At 42.6% G+C, this 26,679-nt stretch overlaps 1 protein-coding gene across 3 annotated transcripts in view; it reads right to left on the minus strand.

Moving 5' to 3' along the window:
• LOC118361543 (phenylalanine--tRNA ligase, mitochondrial-like) overlaps nucleotides 1-26,679 on the minus strand; it is a 118,814-nt gene that overhangs the window by 44,333 nt on the left and 47,802 nt on the right. For all 3 annotated transcript variants that reach the window (XM_035741556.1, XM_052483236.1, XM_035741557.1), the window contains 2 exons: nucleotides 12,881-13,041; nucleotides 5,701-5,852 (listed from right to left, as the gene is read on the minus strand). In XM_035741556.1, the coding sequence (XP_035597449.1) occupies nucleotides 5,701-5,852; nucleotides 12,881-13,041 (313 nt within the window). The remainder of the gene's footprint in view (nucleotides 1-5,700; nucleotides 5,853-12,880; nucleotides 13,042-26,679) is intronic.

Here is a 26,679-nt window from a genome sequence, read left to right on the forward strand (position 1 = left end):
TATATACACTAGCATGTACTGTACTATACTAGTATATTAATATGTACTGTATTATACTGCTATATACTATACTATACATTCAGCAGAAGCTTTTCAAATTGTATTGGCCATTCTGGTGCCATTTTATGACAGTGGCTTTAAAAAAAATACCTCGCATATTTATAGTTTACAAAAAGCAGTGTTGTGGTGGTTTTGTAGAGTACATACGCAGGGATGCACACACACGCACATGATCACACGCTCGCGCATGCTCACACGCATGCACACACTCTTCCTCATGAACGTCTCACATGGAAAGCATGCCTATGCGAGAAGAGCATGCAGTAGAACACAGAGACCAGACGACAGCCTCTCCTCGAAAATATAAACCAGCAAGGAGGTGGGGGTATCAATGGAACTTGCCCCTTGTAGAGTTGTAGCATATACTGCTAGTTACATAGTAACACCTTTGTAGTGACATGGTAATACAGTTAAGCGGATAAACTATTTTACCATGTCACTTCAAAGATGTTACTATGTAACTACGTGTTAATACAATGTTACCAAATTGACGGTGCCACTCACTAACTTAGATTATTCTGGTTACTGCCTTCTCTGAGAGGTTGTAACACAGCCTCTGCTGCAGGGCAACATCATCGATGCGGGGCTCAGTGTTACAACTTTCCCACCTCCCTCCCTCCCTCCCTCCCCCCGCTCGCCAGCATGCCGTTGACTTTCTGTCCAAGCTGCTTGACTGACAGCACGGTTGACTTTACAAATGAATCCGTCCCGATTACATCTGACAGCGTTACGGACCAATAAATGCAGATTTGTGTTGCATTATAGTGCCTATCAGCTTTGATTTGTAGCGCCACGTCCGAGGAATACTAGTGCAGGCCAGTAAAACGTATCAGTGTGACTACAGTACGACGCAAAGGCATTCAAACGGAATTCTCCACTTTGAGCTGAGGATTCCACTTTGTAGTGACATTCCCGCCAATGCAACTTGTATTTCGCCACATCGAAATCTTGAGAATGATGGAATGGTTTGTTTGAATGCCGGGTTCTGTACATCACCTGGAGGAGCTTCTGCAGTGATGTGACAGTTAAAGGCTGCGAGAAAAATATTTTTGATATTAATGGTTAACAATTAATATTTAACTAATAGTATGTGGGGTCGACCAGCCTCATTATTGTAATAATTATTGAATAAAGATGATTGTTTAAAGAAATGACAAAGTCTCTCTCACTTGGCCCTTAACGGAAAAAGCACATCATTTTACATGTGAAAATCACCCAAAGATTCACATGTGGATATTTTTCGCAAGATTTCACAGCAAACAAAAATGTGTCATTTCCCATAACGCCACACAGTCGCAGTTTTTTGAACCTACATATTTTACACACTTTTGACATAAATTATTACATTGTGTATGTTTATACAGTGGAAAGAAAAAGAATGTGAACCTTTTTTGAATAACCTGGATTTCTGCACAAATTGGTCATCAAATTTCATGTGATCTTCATTTAGGTCACAACAATAGACAGTTTCCTTAAACTGATAACACAAACAATTATACGTTTTCATGTCTTTATTGAACACACTGTGTAAACATTCACAGTAACTGGTTGACACGCCTTTGGCAGCAATAATCTCAACCAAAATGTTTTCTGTAGTTGCGGATCAGACCTGCACAACGGTCAGGAGGAATTTTGGATCATTCCTCTATACAAAACTGTTTCAGTTCAGCAATATTCTTGGGATGTCTGGTGTGAACCGCTCTCAACGTCATGCCACAGCATCCCAATCGGGTCAGGACTCTGACCGGGCCACTCCAGAAGGCGTATTTTCTTCTGTTGAAGCCATTGTTGATTTACTTCTGTGTTTTGGGTCGTTGTCCTGTTGCATCACCCAACTTCTGTTGAGCTTCAATTGGTGGATAGATATTTTGCAGTAGAATGTAAGGCTGTCTTGATAAACTTGGGAATTGATAGCAAGCTGTCCAGGCCCTGAGGCAGCAAAGCAGTCCCAAACCATGATGCTCCCTCCACCATACTTCACAGTTGGGATGAGGTTTTGATGTTGGTGTGCTGTGCCTTTTTTTCTCCACACATAGTGTTGTGTGTTCCTTCCAAACAACTCAACTTTAGTTTCATCTGTCCACAGAACATTTTGCCAGTAGCGCTGTGGAACATTCAGACATGCTTCAGGCATGCAGCAAATGTTTTATTTGGACAGCGGTGGCTTCTTCCGTGGTGTCCTTCCATGAACACTATTCTTGTTCAGTGTTTTACGTATCGTAGAGTCGTCAACAGAGATGTTAGCATGTTCCAGAGATTTCTGTAAGTCTCTAGGTGACACTCTATGATTCTTCTTAACCTCATTGAGCATTCTGCACTGTGCTCTTGCAGTCATCTTTGCAGGATGGCCACTCCTAGGGAGAGTAGCAACAGTGCTGAACTTTCTCCATTTATAGACAATTTGTCTTTCCGTGGACTGATGAACATCAAGGCTTTTAGAGATACCTTTGTAACCCTTTCCAGATTTATGCAAGTCAACAATTCTTATTTCTTAGGTTTTCTGAGATGTGGTTGACATCAGGCAATGCTTCTTGTGAATAGCAAACTCAAATTTTGTGAGTGTTTTTTACAGGGCAAGGCAGCTCTAACTAACATCTCCAATCTCGTCTCATTGTTCACTCCAGGTTAGCTGAGTCCTGACTCCAATTCGTTTTTGGGAAGTCATTAGCCTCGGGGTTCACATACTTTTTCCAACCTACACTGTGAATGTTTAAATTATGTATTCAATATAGACAAGATAAATACAATAATGTGTGTGTTAGTTTAAGCACACTATGTTTGTCTATTGATGAAGATCAGATCAAATTTGATGACCAATTTATGCAGAAATCCAGGTAATTCAAAAGGGTTCACATACTTCTTCTTGCCACTGTCATTATATTCAACTTGTTCTCACTTGGGATTTGAACTCACAACCTCGTGGTTCCATGGCATTCCGATCTTCCTACTGCGACGCCATGTTTGTGGACTTGAAAGTAAAATCTCAGCTTGATTAAAAATACACTCAAGAAAAACTAATTCTATTTATCATAGTGTTCCAGGAGTAACGTTACTCACGTGAAAATCGAACTTGCAGTTCTACTCGTGAATTACGTTCCGGTGTGGTCACGTGTAGTTTCTGGTATGACATGTTGAAATTTAGCATTCACTGTTTTCACGTGTAGTTTCTGGTATGACATGTTGAAATGTAGCATTCACTGTTTCCAAAACGTTTTCACGTGCAGTTTCACATTCTCACATGTTGCTTTTACATGTTGTCACGTTAACTTCACATGAGACCATGTGATCGCATCCTCTTTCTGTCGAGCCTCTGCCGGAAAGTGATCAAATTGCAACCTAGTGTTACGAGTAACACTTTACTTCAGTGTTCTTATTGCCGTGTATTTGCTCTTGTAAGTAGAGGGTAACAGGCAGTACAATTACAGCACAGAAGTAACCCTAACTCTAAGTACAACGCAACAATAACTCATTACAATACAGGTTGCACTACAGTGACTGTGATTTCACCTACTTTAGTCGAATTCACCGATTGTAAGTTGCTCTGGATAAGAGTGCCTGCTAAATCAATTCTGCTAAATGAATTCTTGATTGGTGGCGCCGCGCCCGCTTTTCACAGGACACGGTGTACATCAAGGAGGAAACACAAGTCTCAGAATACTCCTCCCTGCTTGCGCAGGTTATATATAAATGGCGTACAGACAGAGACAGAAGGGTACGGTCGCCCGCCCGCCCTCATCAGGAGCAGCTTGCCTAATTCCATGAGTCAGCGTTGATGCAAAGCAAAAAACCTAAACAAAAAAAACTATTAGCCAGCCATCTTGTTCATAAAAGTGGCATTCGCAGGGAGGACAGTCTGTAACGTAGCTGGGGTTTAAATGGAGCTTGATATCCCGCGGCAGTAATCGTAAAGTTTGTTGTCCAAGGGAGGCTGCGTAACAATGTGAGCTCGGCCCACCTCAGCTCCATCTCTCTCTGGGTAAAAAAAAGGGTCTCTGGTGAAACTGCGGCACAAATGATCCCAAAATGCTCATGACCTTGAGGACAATCATTCTTACAATATGCTATCTCAAATTCCTCTCCTCATCTCCTTTCCTTGAGCTGCACGGACCTGTGAAAGGGGTGGATTGGTGAAGCAAAGACATCCGCCATGTTGCTTTCATCCATCCTGTGTTTTCAGGTTTTATGTCAATTTCAAATGTAAAGACGGGGGCGAGCAAGGCAATGCCCTACTAAAAACTTGTTACTGAAACGTATCGACACACATTGTCCGCAACTCTAAATCCTTGATAGGAATGCGATGGAAGTAGTAATCTATTAGCCAGGGCAAAGCCAATCAGTCTCTGTGATTGATCTGTCACTGGGCCATTCCTTGTTTGTTCCTGTCGGTGCTGGGATTAGTCCAAAAGGTTCTGTTTGTTAATTGTGTGTGTTTGTGTGTGTGTGAGCACGTGAGAGAGAAAGATAATTATGTATGTGTATGACAGAAAGAGATAGAAATGGAGAGAGAGAGACAGAGAGAGAGAGAGAGAGAGAGAGAGGGAGTAGGTGTGAGCGTGAGTGCAAGACAAACAGAGCGAGCCTCATGTCGTCCGATGTGAATCGGGTCAAATGAAGATGTGCCATTAACAAACATTGACCCTCGGTCCTTCCTTGTCATTCGACTAAGGGCTCCAATCAACGGAGCAAACAGCACTCGGCTCAGTCGGGCTCCATTATCTTGCATAATAAGAAGCTGTCAGAGTAGAAAAGATAAGCTAGACGCGGAGACATATCCACTATCAAAGACCAAACAATCCAATCCCGAGCCCCTCTGATGAATAGAGCGTCGCTTAACCTTTTCTCTCCGAGCCCATTTGTCAAGCAGTGGAATAGATCTTACCTCACCCCTAATAGCAAACAACACCGTACAAACCAAATGAAGAGCGTTCACCACATCGTTGTATCATTATCATTAGCCAGTAAATTGTTTAACCTGCTAGTTACATTTGAACTAATATGTAATGCATATAGAGTCACAACATTGTTACACCCAGTGTTAAGTGTTTTTTTTGTCTCTCACGACAAGCACATTTTTAAAGTGGGCATGAGGGGAAGGGGCAATTGTCTGGGGGGGTTGGAAACTGAAAACCTGATTATGGTAGTAGCAATTCAGTGAACAACTAAATGAGAGCTACACACCAACTTTTCGAAGGTAATGCCCTTATCAGAGTGAGGGGCACTATGCCCATCGTTGTTCAGTCGTGGCACCCTAGGTATGCCGTTTGAGTACCACTGCTATATCTTCTTGAGGGTGTGATGTCTTACTTTGGATGTGTGGTGGATGAGAGCAGTGTTTTGAGGACCCCCTGCAATTGCACTTATTTGATCTAAGCCAGTATAAGCACACCTGATTCAACTGCTTAACTAATCATTAAGCACTTGAATCAGGTGTCAGGTCAGGTAGTTAAAATCAGAACCAAACTGAGGTAAATGGACTGAAACGGGGAGGGACTACCTGAACTTTTCCAATAGGAAACACTTGTTTTCCATGACAAAACATTTTGCTAGTGTGCACTAATGAATACTACCCAGGTGTGCTAGCACTAGGAAACACTGTTGAGTCCTACAGCTCTGTGTCTTGTGAAGAACATGGAGCCTTACTTTGGATGTTTGAACTGGTCAACCAGGGTGACCTTCTCCACCAGGTCTCCTCCGATGCTCCTCACCAGGTCATAGAAGTCGTTCTCTGTGTAGCCCTCGGCCGGTAGCCAGAAGGAGATGTCGTTGATCAGAGGTGGGTACTTACTGAGGGGCTTGAGGAGGGGAGGAGGAGAGGGAAGCGGGATGGGGAGGAGAGGAGATGGAAGCAGAGAGGAAAGGGGAGAGAACTTTTAGAACAAAGACTAACAATGAGACACAGCAATGCACGCTTTGCCTGATATGGAGGTCCTGGATGGCAGGGAGCTTGGGCCCAGAGACGTACTGGGCTGTCCGCATCACCCTCTGTGGCGCTTTGCTGCCGAGGGTGGTGCATTTGCAATACCAATCGGTGATGCAGCCAGTTAAGATGCTCTCGATGGTGCAGTTGTAGAACTTTTTGAGGATTAAATATTTTCAACCTCCTGAGGGGGAAGAGGTGCTATAGTTATTTCCACACTTGTCCAGGTGGGAGAGGGCAATGTGAAGAGCAATTGAGATTGCGTCATCTTTGGATCTGTTGGGGCGGTATACGAATTGGAGTGGGTCAAGGGTGTCTGGGATGATAATGTAGATGCGTGTCATGACCAGCCTGGTACGTCTATGTGTGCACATATTTACAATGACGGTCTACCCGGACAACACTGGGCCAATTGTGCACCGCCCTATGGGACTCCCAATCATGGCCGGATGTGATACAGCCGGGATTCGAACTAGGTACTGTAGTGACGCCTCTTGCACTGAGATGCAGTGCCTTAGACCACTGCACCACTCGAGAGCATTATCAGGACAGAGAAACCAATGGTCACATGGAGCACTCCAAACAAAAGCCAATGAAAACATTTATAAATCTCACAATTGATGCTTAGTTTGTGTTGTCCAGAAGCCAAAATAACAATTCTAGTCAAATTAGCAACCCAATCTAGTTGTTGCATCTTTAGATACCCCCCCCCCACACTTTCTAACAGATTTTCCTCTCCGTCACATTTGGAACAGCAATCAGGTGGGCTATTTATAATGGTGTTTTCCCAGGTGCTCTGTTTAGAATGGTGTTTTCCTGCTAATTGCATTTTGGCAAATTTTGGCACAACATCATGGCCTTGGGAATCCTCTGTCACTCTTCAACACTGACACAGGGGAAATATGAGACTAATTATACACTCTCCATGAATCCCAAATTGAACTGGCCCCTCCTCCCTAGGCACATCTGTAGAGGGCACTTCTGTAAATCTGAAGAGATTGGATACTGTAGGTGTAAGCAATATGGAACATTTCCACAAAGCTTATCTGAAGGCAAGGTGACACAAGTACCATATTGCTTATACCTATCCTATCCCTTCAGATCTACACGAGTGCCAACGCATTGATTTGGGATTTAGCATAAACCGCTTTCCCCCCCCAAAACACATACAGTAAATGTATCCCCTTGTATGTCTTTGGTACTACTGAAAATTACAAAATCTTTTAGCAGAGGTTTTCACCCAAAGCAACTTCCATCTAACGCATAAAAATAAGTTGAAATTGACCAAAGTATTTGGTCTCCACAATTCTTCATTTCTCTGTTAATATTACAGAACCTTTGTTTTTGATTCAGAACGTAATATATCCATTTAAATCAGGAAAACAGAAATGGAATTGAAAAAACTATTGACACCCCAGACTTAATATTTGGTAGCACAGTCTTTGGTCAAGTGCTTCCTATAGCCATCGATGAGCTTCCTGCACCTCTGTACTGGCAGTTTGGACCACACTTCTTATGCGAACTGTTCCAGTTCTCCCAGATTTGAAGGGTGCCTTCGCCCAACTGCTCTTTTCAGATCTCTCCACAAGTGTTCAATGGAATTTAGATCTGGACTCATTGCGGGCCACTTTCAGAACAGTCCAGCATTTTGTCTTGAACCCTTCCCTTCCTTTTTGAAGTGTGTTTGGGGTCAATGTCCTGCTGGAAGACCCATGACCTTCGACAGAGACACAGCTTTCGGACACTGGGTCCGACATTGCGCTCCAAAATGCCTCGGTATTCTCCTGATTTCATGACGCCATGCACATGTTCAAGGCACCCGGTGCCCGAGACAGCAAAGCAACCCCAAAACATCACTGAACCTCCATGTTTGAGTGTAGGGAAGGTGTTGTTTTCTTTTGAAGGATTCCATTTGTTTTCTGTTGACATAGAAAAGGTATGCGTTTATCAAAAAAGCTCTACATTTAGCATAGGATTTTGTCATGTTCAGGTGCGCTTTGGCAAATTGCAGTCGGGTTTTCTTATGTCGCTCTCTCAGCAGTGGGGTCCTCCTGGGTCTCCTACCATATAATCCCCTTTCATTGAGTTGGTCGACAGATGGTGCGAGTTGAAACTGTCGTACCTTGTGTCTGAAAGTCAGCTTGAATCTGTGTAGCAGTTGATTCGAGGTGCGTTCTCCACCGTTCACACGGTCGCTTGCTGCAATCTTCCATCAGGTTCTCAGGGAGGTTGGCTACAGTGCAATAGGTCTTAAACTTCTTGATAACATTACGAACGGTGGAAACAGGAACACAAAGGTCTCTGGAGATGGACTTGTAGCCTTGAGATTGTCCAGGCTCAGCTACAATCTTGTGTCTGACTTCAGATGGTTCTCTGGTTTGTTTTCTTTTCTCCATACTCATTGCGGTACACACCGTCACACAAAACAGGAGAATGAGTCGTTTTCTTTATTGAATTAGTGATTTTTATATTGCAGACGCCAAGATCAATTCCCAAGTATTTGGGCAGTTTCTCCCATTCTACTCTGCAGATCCTCTCAAGCTCTGTCAGGTTGGATGGGGAGCATTGCTTTGCACAGCTATTTTCAGGTCTCTCCAGAGATGTATTTGGTATTTTATTAGGAACCTCATTAGCTGTTGCAAAAGCAGCAGCGACTCTTCCTGGGGTCCACACAAAACATAAAACAGAATGACATAATACAGAACATCATTAGACAAGAATAGAACTACATATATTTTTTAAAAGGCACACGTAGCCTACATATCAATACATACACACAAACTATCTAGGTCAAATAGGGGAGAGGCGTTGTGCTGCGAGGTGTTGCTTCATCTGTTTTTTGAAACCAGGTTTGCTGTTTATTTGAGCAATTTGAGATTGAAAGGAGTTCCATGAAATATGGGCTCTATATAATACTGTACGTTTTCTTGAATATGTTCTGACTTTGGGGACGATGACAAGCCCTAGTGGCATGTCTGGTGGGATAAGTGTGTTTCAGAGCTGTGTGTAAGTTGACTATGCAAACAATTTGGGATTTTTAACCCATTAAAATTCTTATAAAAAGAAGAAGTGATGCAGTCAGTCTCTCCTCAACTCTTAGCAAAGAGAAACTGGCATGTATAGTATTTATATCAGCCCTCCGACTACAATTAAGAGCAAAACGTGCCACTCTGTTCTGGGCCAGTGGCTGTTCTAGGCCAGTCGCTCTGGCTGGGCCACTAAAGGATATTCAGAGACTTGTCCCGAAGCCACTCCTGCATTGTCTTGGCTGTGTGCTTAGTGTCATTGTCCTGTTGGAAGATGAACCTTCTCCCCAGGTCCTGAGCGCTCTGGAGCAGGTTATCATCAAGGATCTCTCTGTACTTTGCGCCGTTCAATGTAATGTAATGTTCATCTTCGCCTCCATCCTGACTAGTCTCCCAGTCCCTGCCGCTGAAAAACCCCACAGCATGATGCTGCCACCACCATACTACACCGTAGGGATGGTGCCAGGTTTCTTCCAGACGTGATGCTCGGCATTCAGGCCAAAGAGTTGAATCTTGTTTCTCATGCATGGCCTGAGAGTCTTAATGAGGTTGGGAGATTGGGAACTTAAATGGACGAGCTAATGCCAACTTCATAAAATTCCTAGGTGACTAGTAGTATTAGCGAGAAAAAAAAAACTATATTTTTTACTTTAACAGGACAAATCTGAGGGGGCATGTGCCCCTATGCCCCCTATGAGCATGACGCCTCTGCTTATGAGCATGGCTCTTTATAGAACCTTAAAAAAGGTTCTATATAGCACCAAAAAGGTATCCGCTATGGATACAAGCCGAAGAACCCCTATTTGGCACTAAAACATTTTAAACATTTTTTTTGTGTGTGTAGGTGTTGGACAAACCTACCGAGGTCAATGAAATAAAGATGTAAAAATAAAAACATACGAGAAATAAAACACGCGTTTTTATTTCTTGTGTGTTTTTATTTATCTGATCTAGTATTGAATCCATGCTTTAAGATCCTATTCAGGATTTTATTACCAGTGATATTGAACACTGCATTATACAAAACAATTTGTAAATCAGCATTTCACTGTGCTTTTTACATCTATTGTATCCTGTGCACGCAACAAGTCAACTTTGATTTGATGTGAAAGTCTCATCATGTACCAGTCCAATTAATGATGTGCAATTATCTGCACAGTAAGCACATTCTAATAGGCCCCAATTCTGACCCCCCAAAAATCTATCAATCCCGGCTAGCTAAAAAGCCATTAAGCTATCTCAGTTTCTAGCCAAATCCTCCAACAACAACGGCTCCCATTAAGTCATTACAGCTGGGCAGCAATAATGACTCGGAGGATCAAAACTATTGATTCAGTCCTCCTTTCTCTGTCTCACTCAGGATGTTTGAAGGAGTACTCGTTAATTTGAGAGAAAAAATACAAAAAACCCCAGCCATTTGGTTTGCTATAAAGCGCAGGGGTGGAGCTGTAGAAGTGAAACCACTTTTACATTTGTAGATTTAACGATATTTTGAGGCTAAACATTGTATGTTAACAACATAATTTAGAAGCAATAGCGTAAAACAATTTTTGGGGGGTTATTTGATGGGGATAGTACAGTTGAAGTCGGAACTCAGTTTTTCACAATTCCTGACATTTAATCCTAGTAAAAATGATCTGTCTTAGGTCAGTTAGGATCACCACTTTACATTAAGAATGTGAAATAATAGTAGAGAGAATTACTAATTTCAGCTTTATGTCTTTCATGACATTCCCAGCGGGTCAGAAGTTTACATGCACTCAATTTGCATTTGGTAGCATTGCCTTTAAATTGATTAACTTGTGTCAAACGTTTCGAGTAGAATTCCACAAGCTTCCCACAATAAGTTGGGTGAATTTTGGCCCATTCCTCCTGATAGAACTGGTGTAACTGAGTCAGGTTTGTGGGCCTCCTTGCTCGCACACAATTTTTCAGTTCTGCCCAAATTTTCTATAGGATTGAGGTCAGGGCTTTGTGATGGCCACGCCAATACCTTGACTTTGTTGTTCTTAAGCATTTTTGCCACAACTTCGGAGGTATGCTTGGGTCATTGTCCATTTGGAAGACCCATTTGCGACCAAGCTTTAACTGATGTCTTGAGCTGTTGCTTCAACATATCTACATAATTGTCCTTCCTCATAATGCCATCTATTTTGTGAAGGGCACCAGTCCTTCCTGCAGCAAAGCACCCCCACAACATGATGCTGCCACCCCCGTGCTTCACAGTTGGGATGGTGTTCTTCGGCTCGCAAGCCTCCCCCCTTTTCCTCCAAACACAATTATGGTCATTATGGCCAAACAGTTGTATTGTTGTTTCATCAGACCAGAGGACATTTCTCCAAAAAGTACAATCTATGTCCCCATGTGCAGTTGCAAACCATAGTCTGGCTGTTTCATGGCGCTTTCGGAGCAGTGACTTCTTCCTTGCTGAGCGGCCTTTCAGGTTAAGTTGATATAGGACTCGTTTTACTGTGGATATAGATACTTTTGTACCCGTTTCCTCCAGCATCTTCACAAGGTCCTTAGCTGTTTTTCTGGGATTGATTTGCACTTTTTGCACCAAAGTACGTTCATCTCTAGGAGACAGAACACGTCTCATTCCTCAGCAGAATGACGGCTGCGTGGTCCTATGGTGTATATACTTGCGTACTATTGTTTGGACAGATCAACGTGGTACCTTCAGGTGTTTGGAAATTGATCCCAAGAATGAACCAGACTTGTGGAGGTCTACAATTTATTTTCTGATTTAAATTGATTTTCCCATGACGTCAAGCAAAGAGGCACTGAGTTTGAAGGTAGGACTTGAAATACATCCACAGGTACACCACCAATTGACTCAAATTATGCCAATTAGCCTATCAGAAGCTTCTAAAGCCATGACATAATTTTCTGGAATTTTCCAAGCTGTTAAAAAGACACAGTCAACTTAGTGTATGTAAACTTCCGACTTCAACTTTAGTTAAGCCAAGGACATGATGCCTTGAGCTGAGATTCGGGATACGTTTTAAGAAGCTTTTACGTGCAGTTGCCACACCCTGTGGCAAAAACAAATGTTCTAAAAAGACTTAAAGGGACTAGTAAGTTTGTTTGTTAATTTTTTTGGTCCAGGAGCTAAAATGGAAAACAAATCCTGCACACTATGCTTGCAAAGTATCGCTTATTTATGCTGACGTTTGCTAATGTTTCATTTTATACCTTCTTCATTAAAACAATGGCTGCTGATATGGTCCGGGAGCATCATAATGGCTTTTGGTTGAAACCAAAGCCATGTATTACGAGAGTTCGGCCAGGTTTTAGAACGGCCACCACGTTAGTAGCCCATTTATTCTAGAAATGTTATTGATCTAACGTTGGTGTCAACAAATTGCATGGATGCTTTCCCTGGACATCTTCAAAGGTTTTGAAAAATATCAGAAATAAACAGCACAACGCAGAAGCATCAACTATCACCGAGCAACCACTATGGGGGAGAAAGTGGCGCTCTCGGAACATTCAGACAGAACCCCCATTGGCCTAACTCTCAATATACGACTCTTTATCTATCTTTGCCATTGATCTCTTGGGCAGCACCATTTAGTGTAGTCAATTGAAAGTATTACATTTATTTTTCTTCTACTTCTATGAGTTTATTGGCAGTTCATAAACAAATTGAAAAGATGCATGGAATGTGTAGTCTGAACAAGCCAAGGTTGGTGAACTACTGCCATCTGCAGTGCTGGAAAGTTTGCTCAGGAGTATAAATCATTGTCTGTTCCTCTCTGAAGTCTCCCACAGTCGCCTACCTTAAAATGGGCTTTGAAACCTCAACAGCCAAACTCTGCATTAAAAGTGAATAATAGTGGTTGAAAAATAGAATAAATATAACCTAGAGCTTTACTTGGAAGGTGACTGGGTCGTGGATGCTGGGCAGGCAAAACTGCTTCAGGAAGCGGTCGTCCTGGCTCCAGAAGAGGCGGATGTCAGGGATCCCGTACAGCACCATTGCCAGGCGCTCCAGGCCCAGTCCAAATGCCCAGCCCATCTTGTTACTCACTCCCGCTGGAAAAAGGACACAATAGGAGATTAGAGCAGCTGTTCCCAGAACTTTTTGTAGTGGGGGAGGTTTGGTTATTCAACCACTAATTGGCCGACATGGGTTCATTTACATGAGTCCAATGCACTGGTTCTCTAGAGAGAAATTAAATAATTAATGAGAAAAATTGGACAAATCAAGTCAAGAACTATGTGGGACGCTGAGCTGAAGGGTAGTTCTCATTAAGCCAATATTCAACCTAGTTCAGCGCAGAAATGTGTTAATTAACCACAATGACTATAATCCATTGCACCATTTTTCCCCAGCTCATAGACAGGAAGAGGCGGGCACCCGAAGGGTGCAGCGGTCTAAGGAACTGCATCGCAGTACTAGAGGCGTCACTACAGACCTGGGTTCGATCCCAGACTGTGTCACAACCGGCCATGATCGGGAGTCCCACAGGGAGGCGCACAATTGGCCCAGCGTGGTCTGGGTTAGGGGAGGGTTTGGCCGGAGGGGCTTTACTTGGCTCATCGTGCTTTAGCGGCTCCTTGTGGTGGGCCGGGCACCAGCAGACTGGCCTCAGTTGTCAGTTGAACGGTGTTACCTCCGACACATTGGTGCGGCTGGCTTCCGGGTTAAGGGGGCAGTTAAGAAGTAAGAAAGAATGTAAGAGGCGAAGCAAGAGGTTTCACTCTAGACAAAAACTGTAGAAAATTAGCACAATGCGCTTCCATGGACTTATTTTGGACCTAAGCTTGAAACCTTCCTTTCCGCCTTTGGGCCATTGACTCCCATTGTTAGGGCGGAGACATGAGCATCTCGTCATTATATACAGATTGCTTGACAAATACACTTTTACGCCAGCTACGCTAGGTGAGATACACACAGACTGCATGAGAGAGGAATGTACACAACACAATGATGAGAGGGAGAGACAGTTCGTGAAAGTATACCTTAACAACTTTGAACAACTAGTAAACTAATTTTGTCAAACAGCTCTGCAGCATACTGAGAAACGCTAGCTAAAAATGATGACTAAAGACTGTACAGCAACGTTTCCCAAACTTGATCCTTGGGACGCCAAGGGGTGCACGTTTTGGTGTTTGCCCTAACACCACACAGCTGATTCAAATTATCACAGATTGAAGATTAGTGGATTATTTGAACAGCTGTGTAGTGCAAGGGCGAAAAGCAACACATGCACCCCCTGCGGTCCCGAGGACAGAGTTTGGGAAACCCTGCAGTACAGTATGGGGAACACAAAATGTTAGATGGCCTGTAAGATGATTACTTCAAGGAGTTAAAAATAATAAACTAATCAAATAAAAACTAAGTAATATACACAACTGAAATATTTAATTTTTTTCTATTGATGTCTACTATATGTGGACCTGATAGAGACATATGGAATATTTTAAATGTTTTGGCAAATTGAATGTTTTGGGAATTTACATTTAAAAACTCTAAAATCATTGCAACGTAATTATTTCATAATCCATTTCATGTTTGAAAATAATTTGCGAAACCGAACCGACCTCAAACAGCACTAATCGCTCAGCACTCTCAGTGATCCAACAATTATACGACACAGACATAACGAGGCACGAAGTATCAATATCTGAAGTGTTACGAGCTAATAATCTAGAGAAAATGAGTTCAACTCCAGCCTACACATTCGTATTGCAGACCAAACTATTCAAGGGCTTAATGAATAGTTCTTGATGAGACCCCAGGACATGACTTGAGAAGCCCTGAAGGAACTGGACTAGCAACCAGGTGTTTTCAGGTACAATTCTGGACAGGAAACTGTATCATCTAGTGCATCACCTTAATGGAATGTCAATAAATCAATAACAAGTTATTTTGATGTCGACTGTTCTCGGACAACCCCGGGATGAAAAGTCAATGCATTGGACTGCTTTAAGATGCGTCCTGCATTATTTTTGTCAACCCATCCACTGGAGGACAAATATCTTTAGTTTTTCTTTACAGCTTTTCTGCTACACACACACACACACACACACACACACACACACACACACACACACACACACACACACACACACACACACACACACACACACACACACACACACACACACACACACACACACGCGCGCACACACACACACACACACACACATTTTACATACATGGTACTTTCATATAAAGCAGTCACATAACAATAATACCAAACACAAGCTCTTTAATCCCGCCCCTCAGCCACTCTCAGCCCGTGTCCCACCTTTCACCATAGACCACCCTCGTTTGGCTTCCATGTGCCATATATTTTTCAAAGAACGTGCTGCGACGTTGTATATATTTTTCTTGCCTTTTTAAAAATCGTATAGTATCCACAGATTGTGAGCTGAAAAGGTGAAAACCTTTCAGAGGAGTATTATTATATTATTTATTGACTGACTATGGCTTTCCAAAATCACCCAGATGCATCCTGTATTGATGAACTCGCTTACAAGGCTAACTGAACATGCTTCCATACTTTTTTTTCGGGCTGAGGCTCTGTAAATCTTAAAATGCACACATGACTGTAAGTCGCTTTGGATAAAAGCGTCAGCTAAATGGCATATATTATTATATTATTATATATTATTAAAAACCAAACAAATCTGTAAATCTTACAAGCCAAACAAATCTGTAAATCTTACAAACCAAACAAATCTGTAAATCTTACAAACCAAACAAATCTGTAAATCTTACAAACCAAACAAATCTGTAAATCTTACAAACCAAACAAATCTGTAAATCGTACAAACCAAACAAATCTGTAAATCGTACAAACCAATTAACATCACAGGCCAACTTAAGTAGCGAACCAACTGTTTTCCAAAATAATAAAATCAGCAAAGACTAGATAACGTTTTGTGTATTTACTCATCTTATATATTTACATTAGAGAAACATCCTTTAAAAAAATACAATGGTGCCCTGGGTGAGGATAAACCATTACAGCATTCAGATATGCATAAAAAAAAAAAAATGTGGTTGCAACACGACCCTTCGCCTCAATCACGTTTGGTAGAGCTAACATTCTGTGATTCTCAAACAGAGAAGCTGAACTCGGCCAATAGGAATGCTCGTATTGTGTATCGTCCTTCATCTAAATATCTCGGCAACCAGTTAGGCTAAATGACCGCAATAGGTTTTTTGACCTGCAATCACATTTCCACAATCGTGTCAATGGTAGAGGGCAGCAGCTCTCTTGTGAGTGACAGGGGAAGACTCTAGTTCAGCAGTGAAATCTGTCGCAGGATAGGGCAGGATAGGGGTGTTAACTTTACTCTGGTTGTAATAATTATTTGCTTGGTGACCCTCGTGACCCGTAGATAGATGAAGGGGGTGCAAACGGCAAAGCTCCTCGTTTCTACTCCGATCTCGTACTTTTCCCTCGACTGCGGAGGGATTCTGCTTTATATGGTAATGAGCGAGGGGGAGCATGGCGGGTCAACGCTGACTGAGGAACACACGACTAAATCGTAACTTCATAAGGAGGAATCAAAATCAGCCTCTCTCCCTTCCTCCCTCATATACAAAGTGAAGGCATTTACATGTCATGAGAATCAAAGTCATGGTTAATTTTTTAAATATATTTCTTGTCTCTTTGTGACTGATTTCTACCTCAATCTCGTAACTACTCCCGTTCGCACACTGTACATATGTAGTCGTGTATTGCTGCAGTGCAATGTACAGGTGTTTAAAAATAATCATTGTGCTCACTGATCCGGGAGTGATAAAAGATAAAAGAGGGGCATACAAAAATCCTGACAGCCGCTTGTGTGTGTGGCAGAGTTGAGCTGGCAGTCTTTGGCAGAGAGCGCTAAACGCTGCCACGGTTACCAAGGATGTCCACAAAAGGATGACACGATGACATAGAGCACTCAGCTATGACCTCAGCTGAAATACAGGGGGAACAGGGCTGGAGGGGAGCGGGGTGTGTCTTACGAGGTCCAGCCCACACCCCCCCCCCCTCACACGCCGCACCACAGTCTGCTGTGACACCATCCCCTTTCTCTTAGCCAGTCACAGCGGGTGAGAGGGGTTGTGTTTGTGGTGACGAGAGTGTGGTGTCTGACAATACACCCACCTTCTGGTGACATCAGTAGCTTGCTGTGGCATCACCGCCTCCTCTCCTTTCATCCATTAACTTCTCCATCCTTTAAAAAAATTACAAAAATCTGTGCCACAGTCTCCCCCCCCCCCCCAAAAAAAAACATCACGCCTCTCTAATCTCTCGTCCGCTGCTCTCTCCAATTCTCGTCCCTCGCTCACATTGCTTTACCTCCTCTCCTGTCCTTCCATGCTGTTCTGCCTCTACATAAATGTTTTTCTTTCTCTAGTTCCATTCCCTCCATCACTTCTTTTGTCTCTCTTCATTCATTTTCAAACGTTTCGTCTCTCACTGAAGCCCAATTTACCCACAACCTCCTCTTCTTCCTCTAGCCTAAATCCCACTGGCGGTCACGCAACCCATGTTAGTGGGAACAATGGGTAAAACTTTACTTAAACGTTTTGTGTTAAGTAAAGTTATTAACATTACAACGTTAATATAATGTTGTTACATAGTGTTTGGAAACTAGATTATAATTGCATCATGGAGGTGAGTGGTTTCTGTAATTACCCAAGTTGAATATTAGGGACTGTCCCCCTTAACAGCGACAACTACCACCTCCAATTCAATGCATTTCCAAACCTACAGTATCTGGGTTACTTTGACAAGACAGTACAGAGACCAAGTGAAAATGTATTCACTTAATAAATAATTGGCTTAGATAACATCATTGATCAACAAACCTGCTTTACAGGGACAAACAGATCATATTAAACAGTGTTGTTGGAGCAAGACACATGCTGGTCACGCATAATACCATGATTCACCTACCAGGATATTACACATCGATTTAAGAGAGACCTATCCCAAGAAAGCACCGATTAAGGAAAGGGAATGCCTTCAACTGAAATGTGTCTTCCGCATTTAACCCAACCCCTCTGAATCGGAGTGTAGCTGTCAGATAAAAAAATAAAAAAAAGCATGTTCAGGAGTTACCTGTGGCAGTTATGGCATGACCATCCTCAACTCTATCCATAGGACAGTAGGAGATATGGGAAGTGTGTATGTGGGTCCAGCAGTCAATCTTCTCACACACACACACACAAACGTACCCCCCTACTGGGTGCGTTTATCCTTGTTTTCTATTCCTCTGGAGAGAAGCAGCACCATCTTTCCTACCATGGATCCATATGTGCATGGCAGCAGAAATGTCAGTTATGGATTAATGCCCCATGTTTAGCCATGTGACATTTTACCTGCAGATTTCAAGGGAGAAGTCGGATTGGGTGATCTAATTGCACTCTTCTAAATTCTGCCCGATAGTGGTAATTACATCTTTCATAATCTCGACTCATTAATGACTCACTGCTGGCTTGGAAAACAGTTAATTTAATACAAATTACCATACAAAGTACGAAACACAACACAGCATGATCAAGAAAGACATACGGGGTCTCCTGAGTGGCGCAGTGGTCTAAGGCACTGCATCACAGTGCTAGCTGTGCCACTAGAGATTCTGGTTCGAGTCCAGGCTCTGTCGCAGCCGGCCGGGAGACCCATGGGGCGGCGCACAATTGGCCCAGCGATGTCCGGGTTAGGGGAGGGTTTGGCCTGCAGGGATTTTCTTGTCCCATCGCGCACTAGCGACTCCTGTGGCAGGCCGGGCGCAGCGCACGCTGACACGGCCACCAGGTGTATCCTCCAACACATTAGTGTGGCTGGCTTCTGGTTTAAGCGGGCATTGTGTCAAGAAGCAGTGCGGCTTGGCTGGGTTGTGTTTCAGAGGACGCACGGCTCTCGACCTTCGCCTTTCCCGAGTCCGTACAGGAGTCACTGCCTCTCACTCACGCAGCGATGGGACAAGACTGTAACTACCAATTTGATACCACGAAATTGGGTAGTAAAAAGTGGCAATGGCGTGCTGATTTTATTATGTTAAAGCTGCAATATGTAACTTTTTGGACGACCGAACCAAAGGCTGGACAGGGGGCTTGTAGCCTATTGCGGACAGTCTGAACACTGATGGAGGGATTGTGCATTCCTAGTGTAACTCGGACAGTTGATGTTGCCATATTGTACCTGTCCCGCAGGTGTGATGTTCAGATCTACCGATCCCGTGCAGGTATTGTTACACGTGGTCTGCCACTGCGAGGATGATCAGCTGTCTGTCCCATCTCCCTGTAGCTCTGTCTTAGGCGTCTCACAGTATGGACATTGCAATTTATTGCCCTGGCCATGGCTGTAGTCCTCATGCCATTCTTGCAGCATGCCTAAGGCATGTTCACGCAGATGAGCAGGGACACTGGGCATCTTTCCTTTGGTGCTTTTCAGTAGAAAGGCCTCTTTAGTGTTTTAAGGCTTCATAACTGTGACCTTAATTGCCTACCGTCTGTTAGTTGTTAGTGGCTTAACGACCGTTCCACTGGTGCATGTTCGTTAATTGTTTATGGTTCATTGAACAAGCATGGGAAAAAGTGTTTAAAACCTTTACAATGAAGATCTGTGAAGTTATTTGGATTTTTATGAATTATCTTTGAATGACTGTCCTGAAAATGGACGTTTCTTTTTTGGCTGAGTTTATGAGCTAATTTTGTCTGAAGTCAGAGGACTTTGACTCCAAAGTTTCCTTTAGACAATGAAAGAGAATATTCAATATTGATGGGGAAAACGACAAGGCTTAACCCTTTAAACTCCGAATCAAAGACTAAGCTGTGTCTAGTTCCAGTTTAGGAAACTTCCTCTCTTCTTCCTCTCTTCACTCCCCTGCCATTGGAATCAAATTATTTTCAAATGTCTTTCCACGCTCCACATCTGTCATGCCCTGACCTTAGTATTCTTTGTTTTCTTTATTATTTTGGTTATGTTAGGGTGTAACATGGGTGATGTATGTATTTTTGTTCCTGTCTAGGTGTTATGTATGTCTATGGGTGTTTACTAGTCTAGGTGTTATGTATGTCTATGGTTGCCTAGATTGGTTTTCAATTAGAGGCAGCTGTTTATCGTTGTCTCTGATTGTGAACCATATTTAGGCAGCCATATTCCTTGGGTATTTCGTGGGTTATTGTCTATGGACAGACTGCAATCCACCTTTCGGTAGGTTAAAATACCCACTGTCACTAGCCGCTAACTTCCGCATTTACGAACTATCCCTTCATTCACTCAGTGAAATTAGCGTGTCGGGTTATTAATTAAGCCATTACGTCTCAATTAGCTTAACATGGCTGATCAGGGATGACTGTTAGGTCCCGCCAGGCTGCAGCTGCCAGGGGATGCAGGGCCCATGCTCTCACAGTGACATGTTCATCAACACTCCCTCACTACTCCATATCAGGAAGTCAATTCACAAACAGATTCGTATGGAGCAACAACAACAACAATTCCTCTATGAACATAACACAGCTATTAACTCAGTCTGTCTGGTCTGTTTGACATGTCATTATTTTGTCATCTTTGTATAATTGAGGTTGTAGAGTGCATCTACTCAGGATATTGATCCAGTATGTGGATTCTGAATAGCGCAGAGAAAAATGTTTTTGTCAGGTTCCCGTACTTGTATGCAGAAGTGAGAAAAGGGTGATATCAGTATTTTCTAAATCAGCACACTATTTACAACTGGGAAACTAGGCAAGCCCGGCTCATTATTCAACACAAAGCTACAGTTAAGGATGTGCGAGGAAAAAGAGCAGTCGCTGAACACACCGAGAACAGAAATATTGATGAGGGTTAAAACTCCCTTTCCGTTGGGCTGCTGTGAGAGGTAGCCACGTCATATCCACACCCTCACCTTACAAAGGTTCAACGCAGCAGATTTTTATCTCAATATCAAATCAATTCTGGGTAACAATTAATTACCGTCCTGAGATTGTTTAAACAAAATGAAACAAAAATAGGTTCTTAGCAAAGAGCAATTTCCATGCAAGAATTTTGTTTGGACTGTTTGGGAGTAGGGAGGGTGAAAACTGTAACTAGCTGTTTTTTGGTCTATAAACGAATTAACTCACACAACAGGCTGAAATGTCAGGCGGTCTATTTAAATGTCTCTCACACTAAAAAGGGCATTATCCTAATTTTCACCATTTCACAGCATTACTCCAACCACACTGCCTGCCCTTCCAGGACACCTACAGCACCCGGTGTCACAAGAAGGTCCAGAAAATCATCAAGGACCTTAGCCACCCGAGCCACTGCCTGTTCACCCTGATACCATCTAGAAGGCGGAGACAGTACTGGTGCATCAAAACTGGGACCGAGAGATAGAAGCTGTTTTCCCATCTCCAGGCCAGAAGACTGTTAAATAGTCACCACTAGCCAGCTATCACCTGGTACTCTACCCTGCACCTTAGAGACAGCTGCCCTACGTACATCATCATTGAACACTGGTCACTTTAATAATGTTTACATTTGGTTTTACCCACTTCATATGTATATACTGTATTTTAGTCATGGCTCATCCTATATAACTACTGCTGTACACACCTTTTCTATTCACACTTACTTATTTTGGGGTATGTGTGTATTGTTTTGTAGTGTTAGGTATTACTGCAACAATGTGTACGTGTCCAGTAACTTTTGATTCGATTTCATTCCTAGTGTGGACATATATATAAAACACATAAAAATCAAATTTTTGACTGCACCGGGTCTTTAGTCATGTAGTCAGCCTGGAATGCAACCGTTGGCTTGTAAGTGCAAACAGCTGACCCTCATGAACTCATTAAGGGTTTTGCTAGCAGCTCAATCAGCCACCATTCCATTATCAGCTGCCATTTCCCTCACTCAGAGGAGAGGACTGGAGGCAGTGAGCTGACACAAAAGGCTCTGCACGAGAAACCTTGCCTAGCTTGGTCTGTGGCAGCACCTCCCCAGATGCTGCCACAACGTCTAGACCCCGAATCTTGTATTTTGTCTTGTATTCACTTTGGTGCAATCAGTATGTATTACGATACCTACTTGAACTGAACCCCTCCCCCCTAGATTTGGCATAATATCTAGCACTGGCTTAAGAGTATCCATATATCACTTTGATGGAGATGAAGAATCTTAGGATGCAACTTGCCAAACATTGTGAATTAATATACAATTTAAATTCAGGAAGTCTAATACGAGAATGGAAAAACCCCCATTACTTCAATGGGTCTTTAAAATGTGACCCAATGCTGATATAAAATGATTATTTAGGCATTCAATAACATTTCCTTTTGGAGTTTATCCCCAGTGGAACAATTGAATAACCCCTTAACCGAACCCTCGCTCTAGCTAGGTTATTTCATTCAACATCTTGGTTTTGTTGATTTATAAATCTGAAGCTCGGGGTCAACTTGTTTCTGCACATTTGCATGAGACTTACATGAATATCAACCATAAACAAGTCTTGATTATTTGCTCATAACAAACACTGCTCCTCTGTTTCGTATTATGACCAAAAAATATCATTGTTTTAATTGATGTTGAGATGACTTAATAAAGAGCTGCCCAACCCTGTTCCTGGAGAGTTACCCTCCGGAAGGTTTTCAGCTAATTATTAGAATCAGGTGCACCTAGATTAGGGTTGGAGAGAAAACCTTCAGGATGGTATCACTCCAGGAACATGGTTGGCCAGGCCTGTCTTTATACCTTGAGATTGAAGTTGAAATCATTTTAGAATTAAGCTGAAACTTCAAGACTAAAGTCACTCACAACAGGCTTGGCCAGCGGCTAATTTTACAATAGAATTAGAATAGAATATTTAATCTAACGTATCTCCTAAATGAGACAAACGGTTTACCTCTGAAATACAATTGGATAAAGATGGGAGAGATTGACATCATCATCATCATCATCATTATAATGTATGTGGAACAACAACTACATGGGACACAGTGATTGACTTTCACTTTGATTGCAATCCTGATTGATTTCCTTTCGGGCTGCAGTGGTGGTGCTTGGAGCGGTGGGTTGTAAAACCACCAACATCACTGCACCAAGTAAATGTTGAAGGGACGTCACAACCACTGCTACATAGACAAATAATGCATGGTAGTAATGAATAATGACCAATAGTACTGATCTGAATACTTCCTGCCCCATTCTGATCACCACAACACCAACACGTTTCAAAAGTGGTTTAACAAGGTTGAGGGACATATATTTCCGGAATAGTCTGAGATGAGCCAGTGGAAAGGGGGGAGCTAGTGTGTAAATAAACAATTTAAAGTTCCTTACTCTCCTTGACTTTATACTATCATCTGTGCTGCTGCTGATGTGAAAGAACTGAAAAGAATATAAAATACAGTCAGAGTCTCTACATCAATTGTGTTTGAGCTTTTGGTGGGACAGGATTGGAGGGCAAGAGGGGACTTGTTATTAGGGCTCCTATGTGAATAACTCTACATATATGAAATATTTACTCCACTTACAATGCCCTGTCAAAGCTACCTTACGGGCCAAATTTTCCTCTGGGCGCAAAGTAACACATGGCTTGGTGGATATTGTTTTAGCTTGATGGGATTTGATAACCAGCTCAGCCTCAATATATTTAGCACGATTTAAATGCTAGCCAGCTGGCCCAATTTGGCACATGAAGTCTTGACTACGTAATTTCCTGGTTGTGTACAGGTTTTTATGGTTGTGAAGACAATTTCTTTTGGACCATTTTGTGGTTGTGACAACAGGGAAATAAGTCATTTTGGAAGTTTTTCAGGTTGCTAAAAATATTAGAACATTAAACAGCCCATATACAACCCCACCATGATGTCAGAAAACATGTCATAATGGCGGCATTGTAATCAGTTTGGCCCGCTGGGCACAGTTCATCGCTGTATCATTGAATTCTCACTCTATATCATCTCTCTCTCTTTGCCCTCATCTGGGCTTCCGGCAAAATGTCTTAAGGCCATGTCCCTTCCAGTTGCTGCTGCAGACTTGGTGGAACAACACATTTCCCTGCAGAAAAGGCTTTTTTACAAATCCCCTAAAATGGATTAACACAGTGACAGCTCTTGTCCCATATCCCCCCTCATTAACGAAAGCCTGGACAAAGGAACAAGCTGCGACGGGCCCGTAGCCGAAGTGAGTAAGGGGAAAAGTGTAGTTGCTGTGGTCTCGTCGTCGTCGCTCCTCCGTTCCTCCTCCTCCTCCTTGTATTTGTTCGCCACCCGTGTTATAATTTGCATCCTTGTCTCTCACACTCCCACGTGGCTTCCCCGCCCACCGCATCGTGGGGAAAACAAATTAGCATTCATAAACCGATCAATTAATAATGCCATGACAACCACAACACCAGCGTTTTGGCGGACAACAGGCATGCGAGTCCCCCGCACATCTCTTACTCCAGCTTGGTAAAACCACAATGCACAACTGCTGTGTACTCGTTAATATAATTGCTGCACTCATGGATGCATTTGCATGTCTTCATTGTGTTGCGTTCCTATCTCGTAGCAAACAAACAGTGTTAGTGAAACACACTAACACAGTTTCACTAAGACACACACACACACACACACATCTCCTTCACAGTTTGAAGCAGGCTATATGTCCGAATGACTGTCAGATGATACGACACGTTACCATGCAGGAGCACACTGTGCCTTATCAGTGCCTTCTCTTTCTATAGATTCTACCCCTCCCTCCCCCAACTCTCCACATAACAAGCAGTCTTTCCCTGGCTCACCAGTTTCAAAACACAAGTATTTGTTTGCTGAGCAGAGCCTCGTGACTGACACCATTTTTTACAAACAACTTTCTACAAGCCGAGAGCTTGTCTCCTTTCCCAGAGTGCTTTGTTCTATGTCTGTCGATTCCCTCTGGGATGGACAAGGCCCCATGCTCGTGAGGGGTGCCAGACGCCATCGTTCCTTCAAATGAGCCTCACATCACAAATCTTACTCCAGTGAATGCCGAGTCAGCGAAGGACACACACACACACACACACCTCTCTCTTAAAAACCCTCTCTCACACACACACAGACAAAGCAGACGGACAATTTAATGAATGCGTCGTTAACTAACAACAAGTAGGGCAAACTGTGGCAACACGATTTGAAACTGAAAAATTAAATCAGCGTTTATGAATGGAATATCTCAGGTACCAATTTTACTTGGTTCCAGCCTCCCCCTTTTTCCTCCAAACATAACGATGGTCATTATGGCCAAACAGTTGTATTTTTGTTTCATCAGACCAGAGGACATTTCTCCAAAAAGTACGATCTTTGTCCCCATGTGCAGTTGCAAACCATAGACTGGCTTTTTTATGGCGGTTTTGGAGCAGTGGCTTCTTCCTTGCTGAGCGACCTTTCAGGTTATGTCGATATAGGACTCGTTTTACTGTGAATATAGATACATTTGTACCCGTTTCCTCCAGCATCGTCACAAGGTCCTTTGCTGTTGTTCTGGGATTGATTTGCACTTTTTGCACCAAAGTACGTTCATCTCTAGGAGACGGAACTCGCCTCCTTCCTGAGCGGTATGACAGCTGCATGGTCCCATGGTGTTTATACTAGCGTATTGTTGTTTGTACAGATGAACGTGGTACCTTCAGGCGTTTGGAAATTGCTCCAAAGGATGAACCAGACTTGTGGAGGTCTACAATTCTTTTTCTGAGGTCTTGGCTGATTTCTTTTTATTTTCCCATGATGTCAAGCAGAGGCACTGCGTTTGAAGGTAGGACTTGAAATATATCCACAAGTACACCTCCAATTGACTCAAATTATGTCAAATAGCTTATCAGAACCTAAAGCCATGACATCATTTTCTGGAATTTTCCAAGCATTTAAAGGCACAGTCAACTTAGTGTATGTAAACTTCTGACCCACTGGAATTGTGGTACAGTGAATTAAGTGAAATAATCTGTCTGTAAACAACTGTTAGAAAAATAATTTGTGTCATGCACAAAGTAGACATCCTAACAGACTTGCCAAACTTTTGTTTAGTTTGTTAATTTAAAAGAAATTTGAGGAGTGGTTGAAAAACGAGTTTTAATGACTCCAACCTAAGTGTATGTAAACTTACGACTTATCTGTATATCACAAAATATTATGCCAGTTGAATCATGATTTCGATTGGCTGAGAAACGCTGCCTGCCCGTCTGTCTCGTCCCGACACGTTCATTACATTACTATGGGACAGCAGGAGATCAAATTTGAATATTGAAACAATGTTGCAAATGTCGGAGAGACAGACAGCAAGGTTTATACACATCTCCGCTGTTGAAAACTGAATGTTAGTCTAAAATAAATTAGATAATGTCTTAATGCTTTTTATAGTGAAGATGAAGTTCATAAGTTGCTTGGCTGGGCTGATGAGGCAATGGATTGCAGTCAGATGGAACTGAGTAAATAGGCATTTGAATGTCATAGATTTAGCCAGCGTCAACTTGCGGAATAAACACCGGCAGGAATGCGGTTTTAACCCATCAGCATTCAGGTTATACCCACCCATTGTATAATACTCAATAGAAGTCTGCGGCGCTGCTCCGTGACAGAACAGCGCTAAGTTCAAACGTCAACTGACAAGCTAACTAGTGGCTGCAGGTTAATGAGTGAAAACATGGGCTATTTCTAAATTAAATCCACTGAATACAAAACTAAATAGGGACTAAATTTAGATTTATTTACAAATC

The sequence above is a fragment of the Oncorhynchus keta genome, chromosome 28, assembly GCF_023373465.1.
Source record: "Oncorhynchus keta strain PuntledgeMale-10-30-2019 chromosome 28, Oket_V2, whole genome shotgun sequence".
Classification (NCBI taxonomy): domain Eukaryota; kingdom Metazoa; phylum Chordata; class Actinopteri; order Salmoniformes; family Salmonidae; genus Oncorhynchus; species Oncorhynchus keta.